The sequence below is a fragment of the Sus scrofa genome, chromosome 2 (genome assembly GCF_054392235.1).
Source record: "Sus scrofa isolate SSC_HxYL_T2T_F1_AM1 chromosome 2, Sscrofa_HxYL_maternal_Yorkshire_Landrace_v2.0, whole genome shotgun sequence".
Taxonomy (NCBI): domain Eukaryota; kingdom Metazoa; phylum Chordata; class Mammalia; order Artiodactyla; family Suidae; genus Sus; species Sus scrofa.
The window spans coordinates 78,815,427-78,842,560 of NC_139384.1; the positions used below are offsets into that span (position 1 = coordinate 78,815,427).

Below are 27,134 nucleotides of genomic sequence, written 5' to 3' on the forward strand. Positions count from 1 at the left end.
GAGGGACACGGGCGCTGGGCGTTTAGGTCCAAGCTGCAGCCGCTGACTGGTAGCGAGGACTTGAGTGGAACATGGCTCGGCCGTACATTTGCCTTCTGGCCCTGGCGGCTGTGCTGCTGCTAGGTATCGCCACCATCTCCAGGTCGAGGGGCCTACGGGACAAGGCTCATCAGAGTGCGCCGCGAATCCCTTCTCAGTTCAGCCAAGAGGAGCGCGTCGCGATGAAGGAAGCTCTAAAAGGTGAACCTGGGTCCCCTTCGCCCACTCATTCTCAGATATAGGTCCCTGTCTCCTCTGGCCAGCCCGTGACCCCTCTCTCCCGCCGCAGGGATCAGCTACTTGAGCTCAGCAACAACCCCCAGCTGAGCCCTAGCCCTCATTCCCAGCACCTCGTGCCCCGCTTGGAGATCCCACTCTCCTCCTAGACCTGGCTTCTGGGGACTCTGGCATTCCCTGCTGACCCTGGAAGCTTCAACTTTGCCCGCGTTGCCCTGGCTCTCATCCACCCAACCCCACCCCCATCGCCTCCTCCAATTGCCTGGAGCTTTACAGTGCTTAACCTTTGATAGTTTTCACTTGTTAAATGAGCTGAAGTTAGTTAAGACCTAATGAGCTTAATCTTATTCACAGACGAGGGAGATTGGGAGTTTAGGTCAGTTAAAAGATACTCCCCAGAACCCCACCTCACAGAGCGAGTACTGGATGACATCTATTACCTGTAGGATCATGTGGGTTCTAGATGGCTCCAAAAAGAGGGGTGGGGGGTGTTACTGGGTGTGAGATGTTCCTAATTTCCTCTCCTAAGGAGCATCTCTCCTGTAGACCTCAAACCAAGGCTAAAAACTTTTTTACCTCCTCAATCTGCATTTTCCAGGAGAAAAGAGGAAAGTTTCTGCTAAGTGCTACATCGGGTGGTATAATGAGATCCTTCCTCACCACTGGGCTTAGCTTCAGTCTTTCCCTTCCATTAAGTAATGGATTAAAAGAAACTGCCTACATAAGCATGTGCAAGATGCAGGGACCAAAAGCCAACCCTTGTGGTTAAATATAATTGTGCTTGTGCTAGAGTGATAGGCCTGGGAGGCAGAACAGGGCTTTCCCACAGCATCATAGTATAAACAGTTCTCTGAAAGGCATCAGGCAGCCGCTCACCAGAGTCTCTTTGCACAAAAGAAAGCAAAAGCTAGGTAAGACCCTAAAATAGGGACCTCATAACAACATGGTTTAGAACTCTGAGCAGGGGGGAAAACATCTGAGTTCATATCTTGGGTCTGGTTCTCAATCGCCCATAGGCAGTTTATTTAGCCTTTTTTTTTTTTTTTTTTTTTTTTTGTCTTTTCTAGGGCCCCTCCCTCGGCTCTGGAGTTTCCCAGGCTAGAGGTCCAATTGGAGCTGTAAGCTGCTGCCCTACGCCAGAGCCATAGCAACACGGGATCCAAGCCGCTCTGCAACCTACACCCCAGCTCACAGCAACACCAGATCCTTAACCCACTGAGCAAGGCCAGGGACCGAACCCACAACCTCATGGTTCCTAGTCGGATTTGTTAACCACTGTGCCACAAGGGGAACTCCTTGGGCTTTCTTTTAAGAGCCATGTTAGCCAAAACAAACTCAAAGCACCTGGGTTTAAATGCCAGCTCTACTGCTTGTTTCTGGACAATCTTGAGCAGCTCACCTACCGCCTCTAAGCTTGCTTCCTCAGCTTCAGATTAGGGAAAATGGCAGTGCCTACATTAAAGGATTCTTTTGCCCTCCACAAGAAGACAATGAATGCAAAAGAACTTTTTTTTTTGGTCCCGAGGACTGTGGAAATACCAACGGTTGTTACCATCTGTAATCTTCCATCTCTCACTCTGACAGGTGCCATCCAGATTCCAACAGTATCTTTCAGCCCCAAGGAGCTCAACACGACAGCCCTGGCTGAGTTTGGAGAATACATTCGTAAAGGTCAGCCACAAACTGTGGGCAAGGGGTAGGAGAGGGAGCACTGGAGACCCTTCTTTTACAGCTGATGAGGAAGTTGATTTTATGACTGACCATGTCTGTGACCTACGCCGCAGCTTGCAGCAACGTGGGATCCTTAACCCACTGAGCGAGGCCAAGGATTGAACCCCCACCCTCACAGAAATTATGTTGGGTTCCTTTTTTTTTTTTTTTTTGTCTTTGGTCTTTTTAGGACTGCACCCACCGCATATGGAGGTTCACAGGCTGTAGCTGCCAGCCTACACCACGGCCACAGCAATTGAAGATCCCAGCCTTGTCTGTGACCTACACCACAGCTCACAGCAATGCCAGATCCTTAACCCACTGAGCCCAGGGATCGAACCCACAACCTCATGGATACTAGTCGGGTTCGTTAACTGCTGAGCTACAACAGGAACTCCTTATGTCAGGTTCTTAACTTGCTAAGCCAGAACGGGAGCTCCTCCATGGGGCCTCTTTTAACAAGTTTGTACATAGGAGGGGGCGGGAAATGGGGGGATAGAAGGGAGAGTCCAGGAGTTAGAGTGGATGCGGAGTGAAACTATAGATTTGCCCTTTGAAGAATCAAAGCACATAGCTGTTGGGTTGGAGTTTGAATTTTCTCAATCTTTGCTCTGAATATGTGTCAGTCAGTAAATATATAATCAGAAGGTAGGACTAGTGCAAGTTTCCAAAACAATGTCCATGCTCATCCCTCTACCCCGCCTCCAAACACGCACCCCCACACCTACCCAGGCCCGGCTCCAGATTTATTACTAATGCATGTCTGAGCTTCTAGGCAGTTGACAGCTTTAAACTATCACAGCAGCCTTCTCTCCTCACCCTATGGCCCATGAGCTAAAGAAGGATGATTTAAGGGGGAAAAGGGGACTTGGAGCACCCCACTCCCCGTATAAAGAGCTCAGGGAGAATAGTGAGGCCACTTTCCTAAATCAAATAAAAAAACAGCCCCTCTAAAGTATCAGGGGCAGGAGAGGCTGGCACAGGCACAGCAAGTAGCCACCTCTTAGTACTCTGGGACCAGAGGATTTGGGATCAACCCTCAGCAGTTGGAAGTCTTCACTGAGTAGGAGGTAAAAATTAGGAAAGAAATGTATAGGAGTTCCAATCGTGGCTCAGTAACGAACCTTACTGGTATCCATGAGGACTCAGGTTTGATCCCTGGCCCTGCTCAGTGAGTTAAGGATCCGGCATTGCCATGAGCTATAGTGTAGGTCACAGATGCGGCTTGGATCTTACATTGCTGTGGCTGTCGGGTAAGCTGGCAGCTGTAGCTCCAATTCGACCCTAGCCTGGGAACCTCTATATGCCGCAGGTGCGGCCCTGAAACGCAAAAAGAAGAAAAAAGAAAATGTACAGTAACAATAGGCTAGATAAGCTGGCCGACATGGTAAAAGCATATTCTTCCTGGGCTTTTTTTTTTTTTTTTTTTTTGGTAATGTTTGTTTTCAGGTGTCCACAGAGGACTATGTGGATTCTTCCAGTACAGTCCAGAGTCCAGATAGTGATCAAAGTTCTTTCTCCTGTGTATCTAAGGCCACTTTAATAAATACCTATCTAAACCTGAATACTTGATCTTGGGAAAACTCACACTTGCATGCCAAAGTGTGGCTGTGCGCTAGACAGAACAATCTTTTATCTCCATATAACACAGATATTATTGTTTGGTAATTGAAAAGGATTATTGTTTGGTAAAAGAAAAATATCTCTGATTTATAAATAAATATATAATATATATAATATATATGTGAAATATGAAATATAAATATGTATATATATATGAAAGTCATGTCTAATTCCTAGTAATTTGAATACTGGGGCCTACTACATTTAAAATTTAGGGAGTTCCCGTCGTGGGGCAGCGGAAATGAATCCAACTAGGAACCATGAGGTTGTGGGTTTGATCCATGGCCTCAGTCAGTGGGTTAAGGATCTGGCATTGCCATGAGCTATGGTGTAGGTCACAGACGTGGCTCAGATCCTGCGTTGCTGTGGCTCTGGCATAGGCCTGCAGCTACAGCTCCAATTAGACCCCTAGCCTGGGAACCTCCATATGCCACAGGTGTGGCCCTGAAAAGACAAAAGACAATAGACGACAAAAAAAAAAAAAAATAGGAGTTCCCTGGTAGCCCAGTGAGTTAAGGATCTGGCACTATCACTGCTGTGGTGTGGGTTCAATCCCTGGCCCAGGAACTTCTGCATGCCACATGAACAAACAAATAACAAAATTTAATGTAGTCCTAGTTTGCAAAGCCCTGTAACATGTATTTGGGACATTAGAGGTCAGACCAAGCCAGCTCTTGAGCTCTTGAATGTCATAATCATGGGGTCTTGATCTGCATGTTATTACAAAAATAGTGCATGAAAATATGGGGGAAAGGTGTTTTAGAGATTGTCTAGGCAAATCAGGAATCAGATTGGCTTTGTCTCAGATGGCTTCCTAAAGGAGGCTGCATGTTTTAAGGGGGCGAGGAGGCAGGGAGGACCAAATGGTAAGAAAACCAAAAAAAAAAAAAAAAAAAAAGAAAAAAAAACCTTTTGAGTCTGGCTTTCTCTCTCACTGCTTTTCATCCCTTTGCTTCTAGTCTTTCCTACTGTGTTCAAAACCAGCTTCATCCGGCATGAAGTCGTGGGAGAGTATAGCCACCTGTTCACTGTCCACGGCTCGGACCCCAGCCTACAGCCCTACATGCTCCTAGCTCACATTGATGTGGTGCCTGCCCCTGATGAAGGCTGGGACGTGCCCCCTTTCTCTGGGCTGGAACGTGATGGCTTCATCTACGGTCGAGGCACAATAGACAACAAGAACTCTCTTATGGTCTGAAATGGTTCCTCTGTCTTGGGGTCCTAAAGATCAACCCAGGATGGGGAGCTCAGCTAACCTCTGGGAGGCAGGGGGTTATGGCAGGAAGAACCCTGACTCCAGGAGACCTGGGTTCCTGCCATCAGTTTGTCACTTCCCTTTTCTAGGCCCTGACTTCTCCACTGTGAAATTGGGATTTGAGTAGATCCCTTTCAGCTCTCACGTTGATAAATGGATGCTTTTCTCCAGGTGGTAAAGGTTTATGGGGAGCTCTGCATCCTTACATCCCATCCTCTGGGACTTTATTTTGGGAGGGCACACCTGTGGCATGCAGAAGTTCCTAGGCCAGGGATCGAATCCTGTGCCACAGCAGAGACAATGACAGATCCTTAACCCTCTGAGATACCAAGGAACTCCACTCTGGGACCATTTAACTTGTTCTGTCTAAAGAGTCTCTCCTGGAGTTCCCATTGTGGCTCAACAGATTACAAACCTGACTAGTATCCATGAGAATGTGGGTTCAATCCCTGGCCTCACTCAGTGGGTTAAGGATTTGGCGTTGCCATAAAATTTGGCATAGGTCACAGATGCTTGGGTCTGGTGTTGCTGTGGCTGTGGTTTAGGCTGGGAGCTGCAATTCTGATTTGTCGACCCCCTAGCCTGGGAACTTCCATATGCCGCAGGTGCAGCCCTAAAAGAAAAATGGAAAAAAAATAAGAGTTTATCCCATCCTAGTCCCACCTGCCCTGTTGCAGGCAGCTGATTGTCTCTGATGCCTTAGTACTCCCACTTGGGTAATGAGCCTTTCTCCTCTTCCACTGCCCTTCTGTACCCCCAGGGAATCCTGCAGTCCTTGGAACTTCTGCTCATCAGAAACTACATCCCTCGAAGATCTTTCTTCATTGCTCTGGGCCATGATGAGGAGGTAGAGCCCCCTCATCCTATCTGGGTCCCCTGCTAGGGGAGGGAGTATTTTTTACCATGGTCCACTTTGCTCCCCAGCTGCATGGTCTCCAGGATATGGCATGGTGGTTTGCCAACTTATCTGTAGCCAGAAATACTAAAGGACTTTGACCAAAATACAGATGCCTAGGCCCTGAATTTGGATTTTTTTTTCTTTTTAGGGAGGCACCCGCGGCATATGGAAGCTCCTAGGCTAGGGGTCAAATCAGAGCTATAGCTGCCAGCCTCCACCACAGTCACAGCAAGGCTGGATCTGTGCCGTGTCTGTGACCTACACCACAGCTCATGGCAAAGCTGGATCCTTAACCCACTGAGTGAGATCAGGGATCACACCCGCAATCTCATGGTTACTAGTCAGATTCATTTCTGCTGCACCACAACAGGAACTCCTGAATCTGGATTTTTTTAAGACTTTTTTTTTTAAGAGTAGTTTTAGGTTCACAGCAAAAATGAGAAAAAGGTACAGAGATTTCCTCTATTCCCCCAACCTGTACACATGCACAGCCTCCCCCAAAATCAACATCCCCCACCAGAGTGGCCTGTTTCTTATGAGTGATAAACCTACCTGGACACATCATAAGCACCCAAAGCTATAGTTCACGTTAGGGTTCACTCTTGGTGTTGTATATTCTATGGGTTTGGACAAATGTATAATGACATATATGCTATCATTACAGTATCATACAGGGCATTTTCACTGCCCTAAGAAGCCACTGTGGGAGTTCCCATCATGGCTCAGTGGTTAATGAACCCGACTAACATCCATGAGGACGCAGGTTCGATCCCTGGCCTCACTCAGTGGGTTAAGGATCTGGCGTTGCTGTGAGCTGTGGTGTAGGTGGCAGACAGCTCAGATCTGGTGTCGCTGTGGCAGTGGTGTAGACTGGCAGCTACAGCTCTGATTCCACCCCTAGCCTGGGAACCTCCATATGCTGCGGGTGCAGCCCTAAAAAAAATAAAAGGCAAAAAAAAACCTGCAGAGTTCTGCCAGTTCATCCCTCTCTCCTTCCCCCAAACCCTGGTAACCACTGACTTTTTACTGCCTCCATAGTTTTGCCTTTTCTAGAAGGTTATACAGTAGAATCTTACAGTACGTAGTTTTTTTCAGATTGGCTTCTTTCATATGCATAGATCTGAATTTTTAACAAATTCCCTGGTATATCTGAGGCAGGCACTGAGTCCATCAACTAAATACTGAAAACCACTGCCGTGAGGGAGAAAGAAAAATAACAGGAAGATCAACGAACCATGTTTTAGGGAGTTCCCGTCATGGTGCAGCAGAAACAAATCCAACTAGGAACCATGAGGTCCCTGGCCTTGCTCAGTGAGTTAAGGATCCAGCATTGCTATGAGCTGTGATATAGATCACGGTCAAGGCTCAGATCTGGTGTTGCTGTGGCTTTGGCGTAGGCTGGCAGCTGTAGCTCCAATTAGATTCCTAGCCTGGCAACCTCCATATATATGCCACAAGTGTGGCCCAGAAAAGCAAAAAAAAAAAAAAAAAAAAGGCACATGTTTTATTTCCACCAATACCACTTAACTTTGACCCTGAGCAAATCACTTCACACGCTGGGTTTCAGTTTTTTCATTTGTGAGACACCCGAGGTGAGTTGGGTCCTTCGGGGTCTGACACTCCAGTTTTGTGACTGGGCGGGGTGGCTCTGGAGCCCCCAGCTCACTGAATGGGGCTCCATGAGCTATCCCTAGTGGTCTAGCTGAGAAGGACTGTGGCCCTTGGTTCAATATCTGCAGGTGATGGGGGTCAATGGGGCTCAGAAGATCTCAGCCCTTCTACAGGCAAGGGGCGTCCAGCTAGCCTTCATTGTGGATGAGGGGAGTTTCATCTTTGATGGTTTCATTCCCGGCCTTAAGAACCCCTTTGCCATGTAAGTAAAGTACCCCACCCCCCATCTTGGAAGGTATTCTCACTCCGTTAGAGGTGACCTCAGCCTGGTATCTGTGAGCCGTGCTGAGCCAACTTTTTTTTTTTTAATTAAAGTTGATTTACAGTGTTTCTTCAGTTTCTATTGTACAGCAGAGTGACCCAATCACACAGAGTTCCCTGTGCTATACAGTAGAAGCCCATTGCCCATCCATTCCAAATGCTACAGTTTGTGTCCACCAGCCCCAAACCCCCCGTCCATCACACTCTCTCCCACTTCCCCCTAGAAACGACAGGTCTGCTCTCCATATCCATGATCTGTTTCTGTTTTGTAGATAGTATCGTTTGTGCCTTATTTTAGATTCCACATGTAAGTGATATCATATGGTGTTTGTCTTCCTCTTTCTGACTTACTTCACTTAGTATGAGAGTCTCTAGTTCCATCCATTTTGCTGCAAATGGCATTCTTTTGTCCTCTTTACGGCTGAGTAGTATTCCATTGTATATATGTACTACACTTCTTAATCCATTCCTCTATCAATGGACATTTGTTTTCATGTCTTAACTATTGTAAATAGTGCTGTGATGAACATAGAGGTGCATGTATCTTTTTTTTCTTTTTCTTTTTTTTTTTTTTTTTTTGGTCTTTTTGCCTTTTCTAGGGCCGCTCCTGTGGCATATGGAGGTTCCCAGGCTAGGGGTCTAATCTGAGCTATAGCCGCCGGCCTATGCCAGAGCCATAGCAATGTGGGATCTGAGCCACATCTGCAACCTACACCCCAGCTCATGGCAATGCCGGATCCTTAACCCACTGAGCAAGGCCAGGGATCAAACCTGCAACCTCATGTTCCTAGTCGGATTCATTAACCACTGAGCCATGATGGGAACTCTGCATGTATCTTTTTGAATGAATGTTTTGTCTGGATATATGCCCGGGAATGGGATTGTCAAATCACATGGACAGCTCTTTCTTCTTGCTTTAATCATCCTGAGCTTTGACCAGATCTGAGCTCCTCTTTCCCTTCTTCCTCTAGTGTAAAAAAAATTTTAAGCAGCATGAAACTGACTTCCTGGCCCACCAGACCACTGCACAGGTGGACCTGGGGGCCTATGGGATCATTCAGAGCAGGAGGAAGTCAGGAGGGCCCTCTCTGATTCTCTCCTACAGGGTTTCAGTCTCCGAGAAGGGCTTAATTAACCTCATGCTGCAAGTAAACACGACTCCAGGACACTCTTCAGCTCCTCCAAAGGAAACTAGCATTGGCATCCTTGCAGCCACTGTCAACCGGTAAGCAATTCCTAGGCCTGCTCCCCGGCCAGACTCAGCCTGGAAGACCTGGTACTTTCCCACTTTGTGTCTGAGGAGGCTAAGCTTCCTGTCCCGAAGTTGGGCTGAGAAGCCACGATGGGGGTGGGGGGAGGGGGAGCCAGGGAGGTCAGAGAGTGAGAGGTCAGAAGAGAATCTATCCACAGAGCAAGCAAGGGCCAGCAGACAAAAGCTAAGTTAGGTCGCTGGAATAGTCCAGCATCTGGGCCCAAAGTCAGAGATCAAAAGCTGGAAAAGAGCTGTCTAAATTCTCCCCCTGTCCTGACAAGAGGACCAAGATAAAGGCTACTGGCTGTGTGTGGGGACTGCAGGGTCTGTAACAGACCCTGGCTGGTTTTCTTGCAGAGTGAGAAGAAGAATTACATTCATTCACTTAAATATGTAACTGACTCTCTCTCTACCATGATCAAGGCTTTGGCATACAAGTGATGCGCGTACAGTGGTAGAAAAAACAGACAGTCCCTTTCCTCCAGGAACTCAACTGTTAGGAGAAGAGACTGACAGTTTCGCAGAGAGTGGTAGATGTGATAAGTGGGGGTTCCCTACCTTGGACTTGCTAGACAGGGACAGCTCTTGCTGGTGAAGTAAAGGTAGTCCCATCTGTGCTTAGAGATCTTGGAATGGTTGGATTGGTGGAGGTGATGGGGAGGTGACAGGAGACCTATGCCACAGCCACAGCAACACAGGATCTGAGCCACATCTGCGACCTACCCCACAGCGCACGGCAACACCAGATCCTTAACCCACTGAGTGAGGCCAGGGATTGAACCCTCAACCACATGGTTCCTAATTGGATTCATTGCCACTGAGCCACAATGGGAACTCCCAGACTTCTGGTCTTTGACTGAGTTGGGTAAGTCTTGGGAACTCCATTTCTCTTCCAGACTGGAACAGACACCAATGCCAAACATGTTTGGAGATGGGCCAACAAAGATGGCATTGCAGGAACTGGCAAATGAGGTGTGAGGAGTCCTACAGACCCTTGCTCAGCTGTGGAAGAGGAAGAAGGGGGGCAGAGAAGTTGCCTTTAGAATAATGAAATGGTCCCACTGCTGACCAGCGCCCTGCCCATCCCAGCCAGTGGATGAGCCACGATGCAAGGACCTGGCTTGTTCCTTGGGGATTTGAGTGTTCAGGCTGAGAAGCTGAGACCTAACACCCAGCACCTGGAGGGAGCTGCTTCCCACTCCCCATTGAAAGTACTGCTGAGAGCCCTCAAAGCAGCTCTAAAGTTGGGAGAGGCGTTCCTGTTGTGGCTCAGTGGTAACAAACCCAACCGGTATCCAGGAAGACACGGGTTCAACCCCTGGCCCTATTCAGTGGGTTAAGGATCCAGCATTGCCATGAGCTGTAATGTAGGTCACAAATGTGGCTTGGACACTGTGTTGATATGGCTACAGTGCAGGCCAAAAGCTGCAGCTCCAGTTCAACCCCTAGCCTGGGAACTCAATATGCCACAGTTGTGGCCCTAAAAAGAAAAAAAAAAACTAATAAAGTTAGTAGAGAGCCGGGCCTCAGGAACAGTGACCCTGTTATGCTGACCCCTCTGAAATCCTGCTGACCTGCCTCTTTCCCTTTCAGTTTTCCTTCCCTACCAATTTATTCTTGAGCAACATGTGGCTCTTTCGGCCCCTTGTAAGCAGGTAAAGTCTTATCTTTCCATCCCTTGCATCCCCCACCCCACACCCACCCCGTCTCCAGTCTCCTTTCCTTGGCTTAAGTGGACCAAACTAACCATCCCTCAGCCACCAGACACTACCCCTAATTCACATATAGAACATCCCTCCTGGTCTTCAAGATCTTCAAGGTTTAGGAAACGCGTGAATCCTATAACCTGTTCTTTCTTCCCATTGGACAAGGAGTGACCTTGGTCCTTTTGCTTTAGGTTGATGGAGAGGAATTTCGTAACCAATGCGCTGGTCCGGACCACCACAGCACTCACCATGTTTAACTCGGGAATCAAGGTAACACCCCCCCCACCCCGGTTCCTCCCACACATGTATTCCTCGCTGCCCAGGCATGTCTGCATCCCTTGGCTATATCTCCTGGCTCCTCCCTCCTTCTGTGGTTATTATCTGAATAGTAGAAAAGCCCGTGCAGAACTGTCCTGTGTCAGATGAGTAAGCCTCAAGAGCCGGGGTTCTAGCTGACATCTATAAGCCCTCTGAAATTGCTGGCCCAGTTTCATATATGTTTGTTTTAGGGTTCTCCCTCAGGTTCGTTGGGTCTGTACCCCTTCAAAAAAAAAAAAACGCACACATTATACTGATGTGAAGGGGCATTATTTGGGAGTCAATTCTTGTGACCTATTCTCATTCAATATGTAATATGTTTACTTAGCACTTTGATCATGTACATGAAAGACTCTCTTCTACCTTTTTTATTCTTTTTTTTTTTTTTTTTTTTTTGGTACAGGACCCATAACACGTGGAAATTCCCGAGCCAGGGACCGAAGCCATGCCACAGCAGTGACAATGCCGAGCCACCAGAAAATTCCACCTTTTTTTGTTATTCTTCCTCATATTTTGAAAGATTTATTCACCTACAAATTTAATGATTAATATATTCCCCCTAGTGTTACCCTGAGTAGAATGAGAGAAATGCACCTGCCATTTTTAAAATCGATAACATTTGTGATGTATACAATACTTAAAACATATACATTGTCCTTCCCCCAGATACACTGAATATTGGGTGGCCCTAGCAAACATTAATCCCCTTTTTTTTTTTTTTGGCTTTTTAGGGCCAAGCCCACAACATATGAAGGTTTCCAAGCTAGGGGTCAAATCAGAGCTACAACTACAGGCCTATGCCACAGCCAGAGCAATGCAGGATCACAGCGTCATCTGCGACCTACACCGCAGCTCATGGCAATGCCGGATCCTTAAACCACCAAACAAGGCCAGGGGTCAAACCCAAAACCTCACAGTTACTAGCCGGATTCATTTCCACTGCACCACAACGGGAACTCCAGCAAACATAAATTCTATATGAGGTTTACTTTTAGAGAAATAAGTTTCAGGTGAACCAATACTTTGATAAATGTTTTTTCCAAGAACCACTTTTCAGTAAATTGGTCTGCTTCCAGTTGGACTGGCCCACTAAGGGGCTACTCTTGTTTAAAGGAACAAGCACAGCCATGCTAGTTCACCTAGGCCTCGGCCTTTCTGAAATCTTAAACAGAGCCGGACCACTCCCATTTCTACCAGTTCCACCAGCACAACTTCAAGGAGCACCATTCACCTAGAGTACAATGTGGCCTTGTGGAGCTCTGGTAACCTGGAGCCCAGGATGAGGATAAGTGAACAGTGCCTTAGAATGAATTTCTGGCATAATGGACTGGTGTGTCCAGCGTGTCGGCCAGACCTGAGCCATCTCCACCAGCTGCCTGGACTGTTCACCAAACTCACAGTGCCGTGTCCTTGCATTTGAATGGTGTCCTTATCTCTCCAGAATACTTTCACCTTTGTTACTCCATTGGATCCTCCTCCCAGTGCTTTGGTGTTCTTGTCCCAATTATAAGAGACAGAGGCCCAAAGAGATGGTCATTATTCAGAATCACAGTGATTAACGAACCCAACTAGGATCCATGAGGATGCAGGTTCCATCCCTGGCCTCGCTCGGTGGGTTGAAGATCCGGCGATGCTGTGGTGTAGGTCGCAGACTGGCTAGGATCCCAAGTTGCTATGGCTGTGGTATAGGCTGGCAGCAGTGGCTCCGATTCAATCCCTAGCCTGGGAACTTCCATATGCCTCTGGAACTTCCATATGCCACAGGTGTGGCCCTAAAAAAACAAACAAACCAAAAAAGGCAATATCACAGAGCTAAACTGTAATAGCCCCATTCGCCTGTCTCCCTAGACTGGTGCTTGTTTGCATCCTACCAGTTCAAAGAAAGATACACAGTTGGGGAATCTGTTGTCCCTCAGCCTCTGAGGAAGAATTCCCTCCATAGCTTAACTCTCCTCCAATCAGTCCTGGGTTCTTCCTGGTCGGGCAGAGACTAGAGTTAAATTTTGCAATTGGATTTGGGAAACTACCACCACCACCATCATCACCAATACCACGATCACCCCCTGAGGGATCCAACATGCCATGACCGGGCCTGCAAAGGTTCTGGGTGCCCCATCCTGAGAAGCACTAATGCTTGACTGCTGCAGAAATGTCCCAGGTGCCCTGGGAAAGAGCACACAAGGAAGATTGCCAATGGCACTGCACATGGCCAAAGCACAAGTGACTGAGTGGTCACAGAGAAAGCTGTCTTGCTTTTTTTGTCTTTTTTGTCTTTTTTGCCATTTCTTGGGCTGCTCCCACAGCTGATGGGGGTTCCCAGGCTAGGGGTCAAATTGGAGCTGTAGTCACCAGCCTACACCACAGCAACGCAGGATCCGAGCCAGGTCTGCGACCTACACCACAGCTCACGGCAATGCCAGATTCTTAATCCACTGAGCAAGGCCAGGAATCAAACCTGCAACCTCATGGTTCCTAGTCGGATTCGTTAACCACTGAGCCACGTTGGGAACTCCGAAAGCCATCTTGATTTGAGCAGCTTTCTGTGAGCCCTTCCAGGACCAAGAAGCAAGATGGTCTGGCCTGAAGCTGAGACACACCTCTGGCATTGAACATGACCACATGTCAAGGGTGCAGAGAAGACAGGCTGACTAAAAAAATTAAGCCTTGGACTTTTTCTGTTTTGGTTGGTATTTTTTTTAATGATTTTTATTTTTTCCATTGGAGTTAGTTTACAGTATCCTGTCAATCTCTACTGCACAGCTAAGTGACCCAGTCATACGTATATTTGTATTCTTTTTCTCATGTTATCCTCTATCATGTTCCATCACCAGGGACTAGATATAGTTCCCTGTGCTATACAGCAGGATCTCACTGCTTCTCCACTCCAAATGCAAAAATGCAGTAGCTTCCTCTCCCTCTACTGGTGATAGTTGGCATTTCCTGGGCAGGGATCAGGTGTGGGGGATGTGAGGTCAGCTCAAGCCATGGTTTGTGGTTCTCTCTCTAGGTAAATGTCATCCCCGCTGTGGCCCAGGCCATCGTCAACTTCCGGATTCACCCCGCACAGACTGTCCAGGAGGTACGTATCATGTGTTCCCAACCACTGGGTCAGCATCAGTCGAGGTGTGGCTGCCGTGACCCGAGTGTACCTGCAGTCCCATAGCTGGCCCAGTCTCTCATTTGTTCCACGACTTTTCAAAGGCTTCCTATGTTCCAGGTGCTTGGCTACGATAGGAGATTTCTGGCTCAGGGGAATTTGGAGTCTGGAGGTGGGAGATGAAAGATAACAATAATAAATGACACATATCGATGATAACAATAGTAACAAACACATATAGTGGGCTTGCTATGCTCTTGGCCCTCTGCTTAGGTATACACACACTCTTTTAATCCCCATAATCACTCGATGAAGTAGGAAATACATTATCCTCAGTTAAAAGGGAAAATAGACCAACAAAACAGGTAAGTAACTTATGCCCAGGATTACACATCCAGCATAAGTTCCAAAGTCTGTGCTTTTAGCCACCACACTATACTAGGATTGTGACAATGAGGGACAGACAAAGAAGAGGACCAGTGCAAAGAAGAGGGCTGATGCTTTTACCTCTGAGGACCAACTAGGTCTTATGTTGTGGCACAACGGGATCCATGGCATCTCTGTTGCATCAGGATGCAGATTCAATCCCCAGCCCAGCACAGCGGGTTAAAGGATGTGGCTTTACTACAGCTGCATCCTAGGTCACAACTGTGATTCAGATCTGATTCCTAGCCCAGGAACTCCATATGCTGCGGAGCAAACAAAAAAAAAAAAAAATGAAAAAGAAAGAAAGTCTTTTCTGATCACTAGAAATCTGAGCTGGAACTTAAAGGACAAATAGGACTTTGCCAGAAGTAAGGCATTCAGAGTAAGGCTAAAGTCAAGTCTAAGTGTAGGATAAACTGGGGAGAAATAATGAGAGATGAAAATGAAGTTGTAGTTTGGGGATCCAGGCCTTGTGTGCCATGCCAAGGAGTTTGGGCTCTAATCTGTGGACAAACAAGGACTGTCAGAGGTCTTCAAACAGGGCTGTGATAGGCTCAGATTCTCTTTCAGGGAGACGGGGCTAGAGGTGATACTGAGGAAGCACTGGAGTAAGAAGAAACAGATGAGCTGTTGCAACATCTGGGCAGTGGGTATGGAGGTCTGAACTTAGGCTGTGGTCACGAGATGGAGAAGAAGGCACCCACCAGAGGTGTGAGGGATGGGTCCAGCAGGACACCCTGGGTAATGGATGTGGGGTGAGGGAGAGGCAGGACTGCTCCAAAGTTTTAAACCCGGGTAGTTAACCAGGTGCTGATGCCTTTAACTGAGACTGGGAATTCAGGAAGAAGAGCCAATTCACACAGAAACATAATGGTTTAGAAATTTGAAGAGTTCCCACTTTGGCACAGCAAGTTAAGAATCTGACTACAGTGACTGGGTTGCTGTGGAGGCATGGGTTCCATCCCCGGCCCAGCCCAGTGGGTTAAGGATCCAGCATTGCCACAGCTTTGGCAATAGGTCACAGATGCAGCCTGGATTCCATCCCTGGCCCAGGAACTTCCACATGCCATAGGCGCAGCCATAAAAAAAAAAAAGAAAAATTTGAGATGATTATATTAATAGGCAATTATAAATACCTCAGGTCTAAGAGGTGGAGGCTGGAGTATTCTTGATTGAAACCTCTACAGTTAATAAAATCCCATGGGAATGGTGTGTAAAGTTTGGACAAAAGAGAGTTGTGGGGAGTTCCCATCGTGGCTCAGTGGAAATAAATCTGACAAGTATCCATGAGGATTCAGGTTCGATCCCTGGCCTCACTCAGTGGGTTAAGGATCCGGCGTTGCTGTGAGCTGTGGGGTGTAGGTCACAGATGCAGCTTGGATCTTGCATTGCTGTGGCTGTGGCATAGGCCAGCAGCTATAGCTCCAATTCAGCCCTTAGCCTGGGAACATCCATATGCCATGGGCATAGCCCTAAAAAAGACAGAAAGAAAAAAGAAAAAAAAAAGAGGGTTGTAGAATGATGTGTCACAAAGTGATTTAGAAGTGGAGGTGGTTGCAGATGCAGCTCAAATCCTGAATTGCTGTGGCTGTGGTGTAGGCCGGCAGCTGAAGCTCTGATTCAACCCCTAGCCTGGGAACCTCCATGTGCCGCAGGATCGGCCTAAAAAGCGAAATTAATTAATTAAGTAATTAATAAAGTAAAGATAGTGGTCAGTCCTCTCTGAGGGGGTTTTCATACTGAGACCCAAGAAGCAGCAAAGACCTGGGGACAGCATGAAGGCAGCAAGAGCCCAGACCTGTAATCTCAACAGAGGCTCAATTCGCATATGTCTAAAAAAGACAGAAAAAAAAAAGAAAAAAAAAAGCCCTAAAAAAGACAGAAAAAAAAAAGAAAGAAAAAAGAAAAAAGAAAAAAAAAAACCCTAACCCTAACCCTTGCAATGGTCTGCTATGAACATCAATTTAAAAGTTGTAAAAATGAATGTGTAAATGCAAAGCATGCAGAGTGCTATTGCAGAATATATGACAAGGAATCAGACCTTGTCTAGGGGTCAGGCAAGGCTTCCTCAAGGATGTGACATTTGAGCTGAAAGCTAAGGGTGAAAAGAAATACATAGACCAGGGGAGTTCCTGGTGGTCTCGTGGTTAGGATTCGGCGCTTTCACTCCTATGGCCTGGGTTTGATCCCTGGTCTGGGAACTGAGATCCCACATCAATCCACTGATGTGGGATGCTATGACCAAAAAAGAAAAAAAAATACACAGAGATGTAGGAAAGGCCAGCTTAAACATCAGGTCGAGCTAAAAACAATTCAAAAGGTAAATCTGATCCTTCAAAAAATGATCAAAAGAGGGAGTTCCCGTCATGGCACAGCGGAAAAGAATCTGACTAGGAACCATGAGGCTTCAGGTTCGATCCCTGGCCTTGCTCAGTGGGTTAGGGATCCGGCGTTGCCGTGAGCTGTGGTGTAGGTTGCAGACGTGGCTCAGATCTGGCATTGCTGTGGCTCTGGTGTTGGCTGGTAGCAACAGCTCCAATTAGACCCCTAGCGGGAACCTCCGTATGCCATGGGTAGAGCCCTAAAAAGACAAATGACAAAAAAAAAAAAAAAAAAAAAAAAAAAAAAGATCAAAAGAGGCAATCAACTGTAGGATGATAAATGTTCTAGGGGAAGGGACAGGTGTGTCGAGGGTCTGCCACACTTAGATTTCTGGGGTCCTTTCTCCCTTGAGTCTTCCCTTGGGGAATGCCAGGTATCCTCACACAGGGTGGGGGGTGGGGGTTGGGGGACAAGTTGACAGCCTGCCCAGAGTCACCCAGCTTTGGCAGGGAGCTGGGACAGTGTAGGCCCTGGGCTCTGCTGCTTTTCATTCCAGTGCCAACCTTTGTCCTCTCCCTGGGGGCTCAGGGGCCAGGAAATCACTGAATTCCCCTCACTGAGCTTCTTTCCACTAGTTTTTTTCCAGCCTTATTCCAACTCCATGCCCTTTCCAAGGGCTGTTTTCCACCAGCTGGGGCTTTCATCTCCCCAGGTGCTGGCACACTCCCCGGCTCTCCTGTCGCCTGCCACAGTGGCCTTCCTTCCCGGCCTAGCTGATGAAATCTCTGGAATCCCTCAGCCCACCCTGCACACCTGCCCCAGGGGAGGAATGGAAAGCCCCCATCATCCCCAAAGCACATGGCACCTCTGTGTCCTGGTCATTCCTGTCCCTCAATGTCCTGATTCTATGCATCAGAGAAAAAGGGCCAAGTGTGCAGAGCTTGGGGCTGGACCCAGGGAGAACAGAGATGGCCACCAGTGCCCTCTTTTTTTTTTTTTTTTTTTTTTTTTGGTCATTTTGGGGCTGCACCCTTGGCATATGGAGGTTGCCAGGCTAGGGGTCTAATCGGAGCTGTAGCTGCCAGCCTACACCACAGCCACAGCAATTCAGGATCTGAGCTGCATCTGCAACCAACACCACAGCTCACAGAAACCCTGGATCCTTAACCCACTGAGCAAGGCCAGGGATAGAACCCTCATCCATCCTCATGGATCCTAGTCGGGTTCATTAACCACTGACCCACAACAGGAACTCCAAGTGCTCTCTCTCTCCACCTTTAACTGGTCTCTCCCATGGTGTGGATATAGATAGGTCTTCAGCAGTCACCTATGAGGAATAAGAGCCTTGAGAAATGTATCAGGATACCATGTAGAAAGGAAAGTTTGTTCTGAATGGGCCTCAGGAAATAGAAATAAGGCCACTGGGAGATGTTTCAGGGAGCCCCCACTTAAAGGAGAGCTCTGGAGGATGGCACCTTGGATGGTAATGAGCTTCTCTGAAGCTGGACGCCCACCTAGCTTGAGTGTTTTGTAGGAAATTCCTTTCTTCATTTACTCATTCAAGTGTTTGTTTGTTTGTTTGTTTTTGTCTTTTTGCCTTTTCTAGGGCCGCTCCCGTGGCATATGGAGGTTCCCAGGCTAGGGGTCTAATCAGAGCTATAGCTGCCGGCCTACACCACAGCCACGCAATGCGGGATCCCAGCCGCATCTGCGACCTACACCACAGTTCACAGTAATGCCAGATCCTTAACCCACTGAGTGAGGCCAGGGATTGAACCTGCGTCCTCATGGTTCCTAGTCAGATTTGTTAACCACTGCGCCACAACGGGAACTCCCTATTCATTCAAATGTTTATTGAGTGGCTACTGCAGGCTCGACATTCTTCCAAGCACTTGGGAAAATGGTGACCAAGACAGCCAAGATTCCCATTCTAAAGGTGCTTATGAGCTAGTGGGGACGAGACAGCAATAAGCAAGTGATCAAATAAATGAACAACGTGGTCCTTTTTTGAGGAGAAGGAACCACAAAGAAAATCGTAGAATGATGTGTCACAAAGTGATTTAGAAGTGGAGGTGGGAGTTCCCGTCGTGGCGCAGTGGTTAACGAATCCGACTAGGAACCATGAGGTTGCGGGTTCGATCCCTGCGCTTGCTCAGTGGGTTAACGATCCGGCGTTGCTGCGAGCTGTGGTGTAGGTTGCAGACGCGGCTCGGATCCCGCGTTGCTGTGGCTCTGGTGTAGGCCGGTGGCTACAGCTCCGATTCAACCCCTAGCCTGGGAACCTCCATATGCCGCGGGAGCGGCCCAAAGAAATAGCAAAAAGACAAAAAAAAAAAAAAAAAAAAAGAAGTGGAGGTGGTTGCAGATGCAGCTCAAATCCTGAATTGCTGTGGCTGTGGTGTAGGCCGGCAGCTGAAGCTCTGATTCAACCCCTAGCCTGGGAACCTCCATGTGCCGCAGGATCGGCCTAAAAAGCGAAATTAATTAATTAAGTAATTAATAAAGTAAAGATAGTGGTCAGTCCTCTCTGAGGGGGTTTTCATACTGAGACCCAAGAAGCAGCAAAGACCTGGGGACAGCATGAAGGCAGCAAGAGCCCAGACCTGTAATCTCAACAGAGGCTCAATTCGCATATGTCTAGCACTATATTATATCCTGCAGACTATACAGAATGTCAAAAAAAAGAGAGAGAGAGGTGGGGGAGGTTAGATGCTCCAAGAAGCCATATCTCAATTTATTATTAGACATTCCTGTAAGAGTTGTTCACACGTGGAATGGATTAAAGCACATGATGGTGAGCTTTTCTGCCACTGGAACAATTCATGCACAAGCTGATGACAGCCTGTTATGAATGTTCTAATGTCCTTTCAGCGGGACGAAGCTGCTTTTTTTTTTTTTTTTTGTCTTTGTAAGGGCTGCACCCGTGGCATATGGTGGTGCCCAGGCTAAGTCGGGATCGAATCAGAACTGTTGCCCCTGGCCTATTTCATAGCCACAGCAACCCCAGATCTGAGCTGTGTCTGTGACCTACACCCCAGCTCACAGCAACGCCGGATCCTTAACGCACTGAGCAAGGATCCAACCTGCGTCTTCATGGATACTAGTCAGATTCGTTTCTGCTGAGCCACAACAGGAACGCCGGATGAAGCTGGTCTTGCTGACTCTAAAGACCTTACCACTTTTTAAAATTATCATTCACTTGAGAGGAAAGTATAGCTTCGCGTAAAACAGAAAACAACATAACACAGGGATGTGCTAGAAGGCCTATAGGAGCTCTGAGAAATGAGGGGTTAATATCCCCTAAAGTGCCCTTTGAGGTCCCTCCCACCATTGATGAGTCCCTTCTTTTAGTCTCATCCTTGTGCCTCGGATTATTGCCTAGGATGGTCCCTCTTTCTAAACAGGCGAATAACAGCTAACCTACACTGAGTGTTGACTGTGTGCCAGGGACCAGCTTAAGCCCATCACATATATTCCAGTAATGCTCACAGCTACCTTACCAGGTCGATGATACTATTATCCTTCTGTTAACAGATAAGCAAGCTGAGATGCAGAGTCAAGGAGTTTGCCCAAGGTCACACAGCTCTAAGTGGCTGTCTGTGGCACAAAGTTTGGGGTTAGTCCTCAGTTTTTGTGCATGCCCTCTCCGTGCTCAGACTGTCTTCTTGCCTCTTCTCCATTAGTTTCATATCCTGCCTTCCAATCCTGGGTCAAAATTCATACCACTAAGGAATCCATCTTAAGTGTCCACCCTCTTTCTGGCTCTACTCCACGATGCCTCAACCTGTAGATACTTTGGAAGCAGTAAAGCATCATCCTTGTGTAGTCAGACCACATTCAGATACCCAGCCCAGCAGCTATATCAACCTTGGGCAAGTTCCTTAATAAGACAATTCCCATGATTATTTTTATTGGCTCACATCTTTATGGTTTGTTTCTTGAGGGGTTTGTTTGTTTGTTTGCTTGCTTGTTTTTTGGCTATGCCCACAGCATGTGGAAGTTCCAGGGCCAGGGATTAAACCTGCAGCCCAGCAGTGACAATGCCAGATCCTTAAACCACTGCCACCAGGGAACTCATTCGCATCTTTAAAACTTTGTGTATCCAGGAGTTCCCGTCGTGGCTCAGTAGAAACCAATCTGACTAGCATCCATGAGGACGCAGGTTTGATCCCTGACCTTGCTCAGTGAGTTAAAGATTCGGCATTGCCATGAGCTGTGGTGTAGGTTGCAGATGTGGCTTGGATCCCACATTGCTGTGGCTCTGGTATAGGCTGGCAGCTGCAGCTCCAATTCTACCCCCTAGCCTGGGAACCCCCATATGCTGCAGGCACAAGCCATAAAAAGAAAAAAACAAAACAAAACAAAAAAAACCCCACAACTTTGGGTATCCAACACTTATTGCCTGCCTTTTTTTTTTAATGGCCACACCCATGGTATATGGAAGTTTCTAGGTCAGGGATTGAATCCAAGCCAAAGCTGTGACCTACACAACAGTTGCAGCAATACCAGATCCTTTAACCCACAGTGCCAGGCCAGAGATAGAACCGGCACCTCTGCAGCAACCAGAGCCACTGCAATCAGATTCTTAACCCACTGTGCCCCAGCAGAACTCCCATTACATGCCTCTTATGTTCTTGGCACTAGAAATATAAAAATGAGGTAGACACAACCCCTGTCTTTGAGTCTGGACCTAGCCTAGCAGCTTGTAGGACACCTGGGCTCTTGTGGCTGTCACTGAAGGAGGTCCAGTCTCTTTGCCCTCTTCAGTTTCTGGAGGCAGGAATCTGGGGCAGGGGGCAGAAGGCACAGTCCCAACCCACCTTATAGGGGATGACCAGGAACCTCCCAGTGGATCAAGAATATATCCAGACAAGAGAGTTCCTGCCATGGCTCAGTGGAAACAAATCTGACTAACATCCATGAGGACACAGGTTCAATCCCTGGCCTCACTCAGTGGGTTAAGGATGCGGCGTTGCCAGGAGCTGTGGTGTAGGTCGCAGACGTGGCTCAGATCTTGCGTTGCTGTAACTGTGGCAACGATTTGACCCCTAGCCTGGGAACCTCCATATGCCACGGGTACAGCCCTAAAGAAAAGACAAAAAAAGAATATATCCAGACTATATATTAATTTTTGTATTAGAGCATTTGAGACATAAGTGCCGGAGTGAAAATAAACTCTGATAAGTTGACCCCTCCCCCAGCCCCCCAGCAGGAAGTGTGGTTTGACTCAGATGGTTTCTAAGACAGAGGTAGGAACCCTCATTCCTTTCCAGACTCAGCTAATAGCATGATTTTTCTAGGGGACACTGACCTAAAAGGGGTCCTCTTGAGATAATGTCCCCCAGCTATGAGGTGCTCCCCTTTCTAGGGCAGAGATAATTCTAAAGCAACTGTAGCGCGGATGGGTTGACATAGTGCTAAGGTTTTCCCTGGATGGCTGGGTGGGTTTGGGCAGAGCCATCCTTAGCTAGCCTCCTGGTCCATTCCTACATGGCTCCATGTGATCTGATCCTTAGGGTCTGGTCTACATCCTGCCAGGGACTAGGACTTTTGCTGAGTTCAACTCTAGTCATTTTAGACCAGCTTTTCTAGAAGCTTCCTCAGGTTCCTTCATGAGGCACAGAGAGAAACCTTGAATACCAGCCTCCCAACTCCTGACTTTTTGTCTGTTGAGCTCATCTTCCTGGCTCCACTGCTATTGGTTACAAACAGGAAGCAAGGATGCCCAGAGAGAAGAAAGTGTATGACCCTGTCACCACCTGTCTGAGGCTCCCAGGCTGAAGTGAGGTCATCCTTATCCATCCACCAGCCTGGAGATGGTTGACATCACCATGCTGTCTCTTCTACCTTTGCACCCAGCCCACGGATCACAACCCATGGGAGAGGATGCAATTTGCTGATTTCCCTACCCCGCACCTGGCTCGTGGCTGTGAGGCAAGCCCCCCAGATATTTAACCTAAATCCACCACGCTGTAGATTTCCAGGAAGACCCAGCTCTCCTATCTCCTACAACCCGTCAGCTGAAATTGAGGTACCAAGACTAAAAAACGAGTCTCCTCTGTAAACTCCAGGGCTCTGCCTTGCTGGAGAGAAATCAGGATTGCTTGAATCCCTGTGGTCCTTGGATAGCAGATCACTACAAAATCAAACTCCCCTTGTGTCCTCCCTCAAGGTCCTAAAACTAGCCAAGGACATTGTGGCGGACGACCGGGTCCAGTTCCACGTGTTGAATGCCTTTGACCCCTCACCCATCAGCCCCTCTGATGATCAAGCCTTAGGCTACCAGCTGCTCCGCCAGACCATACAGTCTGTCTTCCCGGAAATCAACATTGTTGTCCCAGGTAATGAGCTCATCGGCTGTGGCTGGGGGGAGGCGGGGGCTGGAACTGTTTCCTATCTGATGTCCACTGCCCCACCCCGGAACAGCTGGCTGCTTCCTCTCCTAATGGAACTGGAACTGTATTTTCCCCTCTGAGTGGAAGTGAGAAAGCAAACAGGATAAGAGCAGAAACAGTAAATTAGGTCAGCCAAGCCCGGGTCCTTTTTTGACCTAAACCAGCCACTCTGGCATGGAGGAGGGGATGGACCCAGATGTCTCCTCCTCTGGAGGAGCCACAGAGAGGGGCCAGGTTCCCCCCAATCTGGTTCTGATCCATTCTAGGTAACTGCTCAGCAACAGAGCTCAGACTCTGCAGCCCAGAAACTCCTCCTGGCTGAACCAACTGCATGGACCCCCTTCACCTCTCCCAGTAGCACGCCCCTATGCCCCTTCCCCAGTTCACCAGCATACCTTCCAAATCTTCACTGTATAGACAGTGGTCCTCAATATTTAAGAGGAGGAGTTCCCGTTGTGGTGCAGTGGAAATGAGTCCAACTAGGAACCATGAGGTTGTGGGTTTGATCCCTGGCCTTGCTCAGTAGGTTAAGGACCCAGCATTGCTGTGAGCTGTGGTGAAGGTGGCAGACATGGCCGGATCCCCTGTGGCTGTGGCTGTGGTGTAGGCCAGCAAGTACAGCTCCAATTCAACCCCTAGTCTGGGAATCTCCATATGCCACGAGTGCGGCCCTAAAAAACAAAAAACAAACAAACAAAAAATTAGGAGGAAAAGAGGATTGCCTAAGGAAATTAATAAAATGCGGATTATCTGGACCCACTCCCAAAGATTCAGGTTAACCAGCTCTGGAGAAGACCCTGGAATCTGCCCTTTTAACAAATACCAAAGGCCGCCTGACCACAGTTTGAGAATCTCAGGTCTGTGATATGAGCAAGAGATGCTCTAATGTAAAGACCTGTGCCCATGCCCCTTTTAGCTAGCTTTAATCATGAATGCCCTCATTTTCCAAGCTAAGACTTAGGTCCCACCCTTGTGCTAGTCACGGGCCCTTAAAGGGATTTCTGTGAAATTCTGCATCCCCAAACTCCTTGGGTGTGGAAAGAAAAAAAAAAAAAACAGCCTTGGTTTTTTAATCAACTTAAATCTGTACGACTCCTCAGAAATTCAGCCTCAGACATTATTATTTTTTTGCCTTTTTAGGGCCGCCTCCACAGCATCTGGAGGTTCCCAGGCTATGGGTCCAATCAGAGCCATAACCACCCACCTATGCAGAGCCACAACAATGTGTGATCTGAGCCACATCTGTGACCTACACCACAGCTCACAGCAACACTGGATCCTTAACCCAGTGAGCAAGGCCAGGGATCGAACCTGCAACCTTGTAGTTCCTAGTCGGATTCATTAACCCCTGAGCCACGACGGGAACTCCAAAAGCCCATTCTTCTTGATTCTCCCTTTCCAGGTACATGTGTTGTCAGCACAGACAGCAAACACTATTTGAACCTCACCACTGGCATCTACCTGTTCAACCCCCTCTACCTGCAGCCGCAGAGCTTCCGCACGTGAGTATGTGGAACAGGTTTGGACAGCCTGGGGGAGAGAGGAGTTACATATGACCTGTCCCTTCCACGCCCCTGTTCTCTTGACAGTCCACAGCATGGGTGAAAGCCAGGGTTTGCACAAACTAAAAGACACTGTAGAACCCAACTGGCCAACATTCCTCAGTTCCACAATCTCACCACTCCCCGAAACTTGTGGGAATTGGTGACTGTTTTTCAGAGATAGAGTCCATCAGATGATTGAAAGGAACCTGGTAGAATCAGAAGCCATGGGTGCTGTCCCCACCCCTTCCTCCCTTTGAGAGAGTACATCCCCTCTGATCTCATTTTCTCCCCAAAAACGGGAGATTCCACAGTTGGCAGTTACCGGTGAAATACAGACACATTTGAGGTCAAAGGTGGGTCCATGCTTTGAATTCTCAAAAGCAAACATACTGTAGGAATCTAAGACATGCTCACATTTCAACTGCTGTGTGTGAATTACTCTTTGTGGGTTCTTCAGCAGATTTTTAGTCCCAGGATATGAAGGGATGATGTCCATTTCCTCTCTGCTCCTTACCACATCCAGCTCTGATTTCCTCGTCGTAAGTCGGTTGCCAACAAAACAATTTGAATATGAGCTTAAGAACAGATTTTAGGAGTTCCCGTTGTGGCACAGCAGAAGTGACTCTGACTAGAACCCATGACAATGCGGCTTCAGTCCCTGGTCTTTCTCAGTGGATTAATGATCTGGTGATGCCATGAGCTGTGGCATAGGTCACAGACAAGGCTTGGATTCCAAGTTGTTGTGGCTGTGGTGTAGGCTGGCAGTTGTAGCTCTGATTCAACCCATAGCCCGGGAGCTTCCATATGCCATGGGTGTGGCCCTTTAAAAAGCCAAAAAAGAGGAGTTCCCATTGTGGCTCAGTGGTTAACGAATCTGACTAGGAACCATGAGGTTGCGGGTTCGATTCCTGGCCCTGCTCAGTGGGTTAAGGATCTGGCGTTGCCATGAGCTGTGGTGTAGGTTACAGACGCAGCTCAGATCCGGCGTTGCTGTGGCTGTGGCGTAGGCCGGCGGCTATAGCTCCAATTCGACCCCTAGCCTGGGAACCTCCATATGCCACAGGAGCGGCCCAAGAAATGGCAAAAAAGACAAAAAAAAAAAAAAAAAAGGCCAAAAAAGAAAAAGAAGAACAGATTTCACAGTTTTTTGTTTGTTTTTTAATGGGGTTGAGGGGACAGGGGAAAGGGAGCTATTTTTTATTTCCTTTCATCTTTGAGGTTACATGTATGGTTTGGTGTTGTGTTGTGTTTTGTGGAAGAGGTTGTGGACCTGGTGGTGGAGTTCCTAGGTGAAGTAGAGAACCCTGTAGTACTCTGGGCAGATGCTCTCCCTAACCACCTGTGCCCCTAATGATGAGGGGGAGGCAGCTGGCTTAGAGACAAGTCTAGCTGGGACTCTGGCCTTAGAATTACAAAGATAATGTTGAAATGATCTAATGGATTCCAGAGTAAGCGGTGATCTTGAACTACAAGTTTATTATTATCCTCCCCTACTGTTCTTTGCCATGGGCATGGATGCTGGGACAGATGACCAAGCAGGTCGTGTGAAACCTCACTTCTTACAAACAGCCACTCCCAGCTTGCCCACATGCTACCCCTGGAGGGTCAAAGGACAGTGGCTTCAGGGATTGGGGCGGTGGTGGGGAGGCGCTCTGTAATAACACCTGTACTATAGCAATGGACTCTCCTCCCTCAGCGTGCATGGAATCAATGAGAGAATCTCAGTTCAAGCCTACGAGAGGCAAGTGAAGTTCATTTTCGAGTTTATCCAGAATGCTGACACAGACCCCAAGCCAGTTCCTCACCTGCATGAACTGTGAGGTCAGGGAGCCCGCTGGTTTAGGGGTGCCTGATGCTGGGCCAGGACTAACCCAAGGGGAAAGCCGGTGTTGATGAAGCTTCTGGTCAAAACCACCGTATAAGGGCCTTGCCCACCTGCCTTGATCATCCCTAAATTCACCCACGAACAAGGCCAGGGAGAAGTGACGGCCACCAGGAACCCAGCTTCGCCCTTCCTGCCGACAATGCCATCCTTCAGCAGATGGGCATTTACTGCCTTCTTGTCCATAAGTTAGAAGATAGCCGGTTTGTCTGTCTTCCTCTCATCAAGGCCTGATTTAGTAAATGCAGATTTGAAAAATACCAACCAAGTTTTACCTTCTACGAGTATTTTATTTAGGGCACACTTATTGGGCTGCCTTCTCCATGGCTTATACACTGCTTCTTGGTGTGACTTTCTTTCCTTTCTCTTCCCTCCTTTTTTGGATTTTTTTTTTAAGGGCTGCATCCACGGCATATGGAGGTTCCCAGGCTAGGGGTCGAATCGGAGCTACAGCTGCCAGCCTACGCCACAGCCACAGCAACGCCAGATCCAAGCCAT

General features: G+C 47.9%; 1 protein-coding gene across 14 annotated transcripts; it reads left to right on the plus strand.

The window, feature by feature from the left end:
- Positions 1–26,904, plus strand: LOC100519130 (N-fatty-acyl-amino acid synthase/hydrolase PM20D1). 14 transcript variants are annotated; one of them, XR_014837567.1, is made up of 14 exons: positions 1–240; positions 1,861–1,947; positions 4,569–4,801; positions 5,625–5,711; positions 7,502–7,635; positions 8,800–8,919; positions 9,843–9,918; positions 10,540–10,601; positions 10,844–10,922; positions 13,978–14,049; positions 22,988–23,156; positions 24,613–24,716; positions 25,057–25,107; positions 26,451–26,904. XR_014837567.1 is itself a non-coding variant. In XM_085012861.1 (14 exons), exons 1-14 carry the CDS (start codon positions 72–74, stop codon positions 26,466–26,468), a joined length of 1,488 nt encoding a protein of 495 aa, XP_084868987.1. In that variant the 5' UTR covers positions 1–71; the 3' UTR covers positions 26,469–26,904. The 14 variants fall into 14 exon arrangements, 11 of the variants coding, with proteins under 11 accessions (XP_084868987.1, XP_084868988.1, XP_005654890.4 ...); XM_085012861.1 differs by lacking the exon at positions 25,057–25,107 and adding an exon at positions 25,212–25,293 and having other exon boundaries at positions 24,613–24,712; XM_085012862.1 differs by lacking the exon at positions 25,057–25,107 and adding an exon at positions 25,215–25,293 and having other exon boundaries at positions 24,613–24,712.
- Positions 26,905–27,134: the final 230 nt, after the last annotated feature.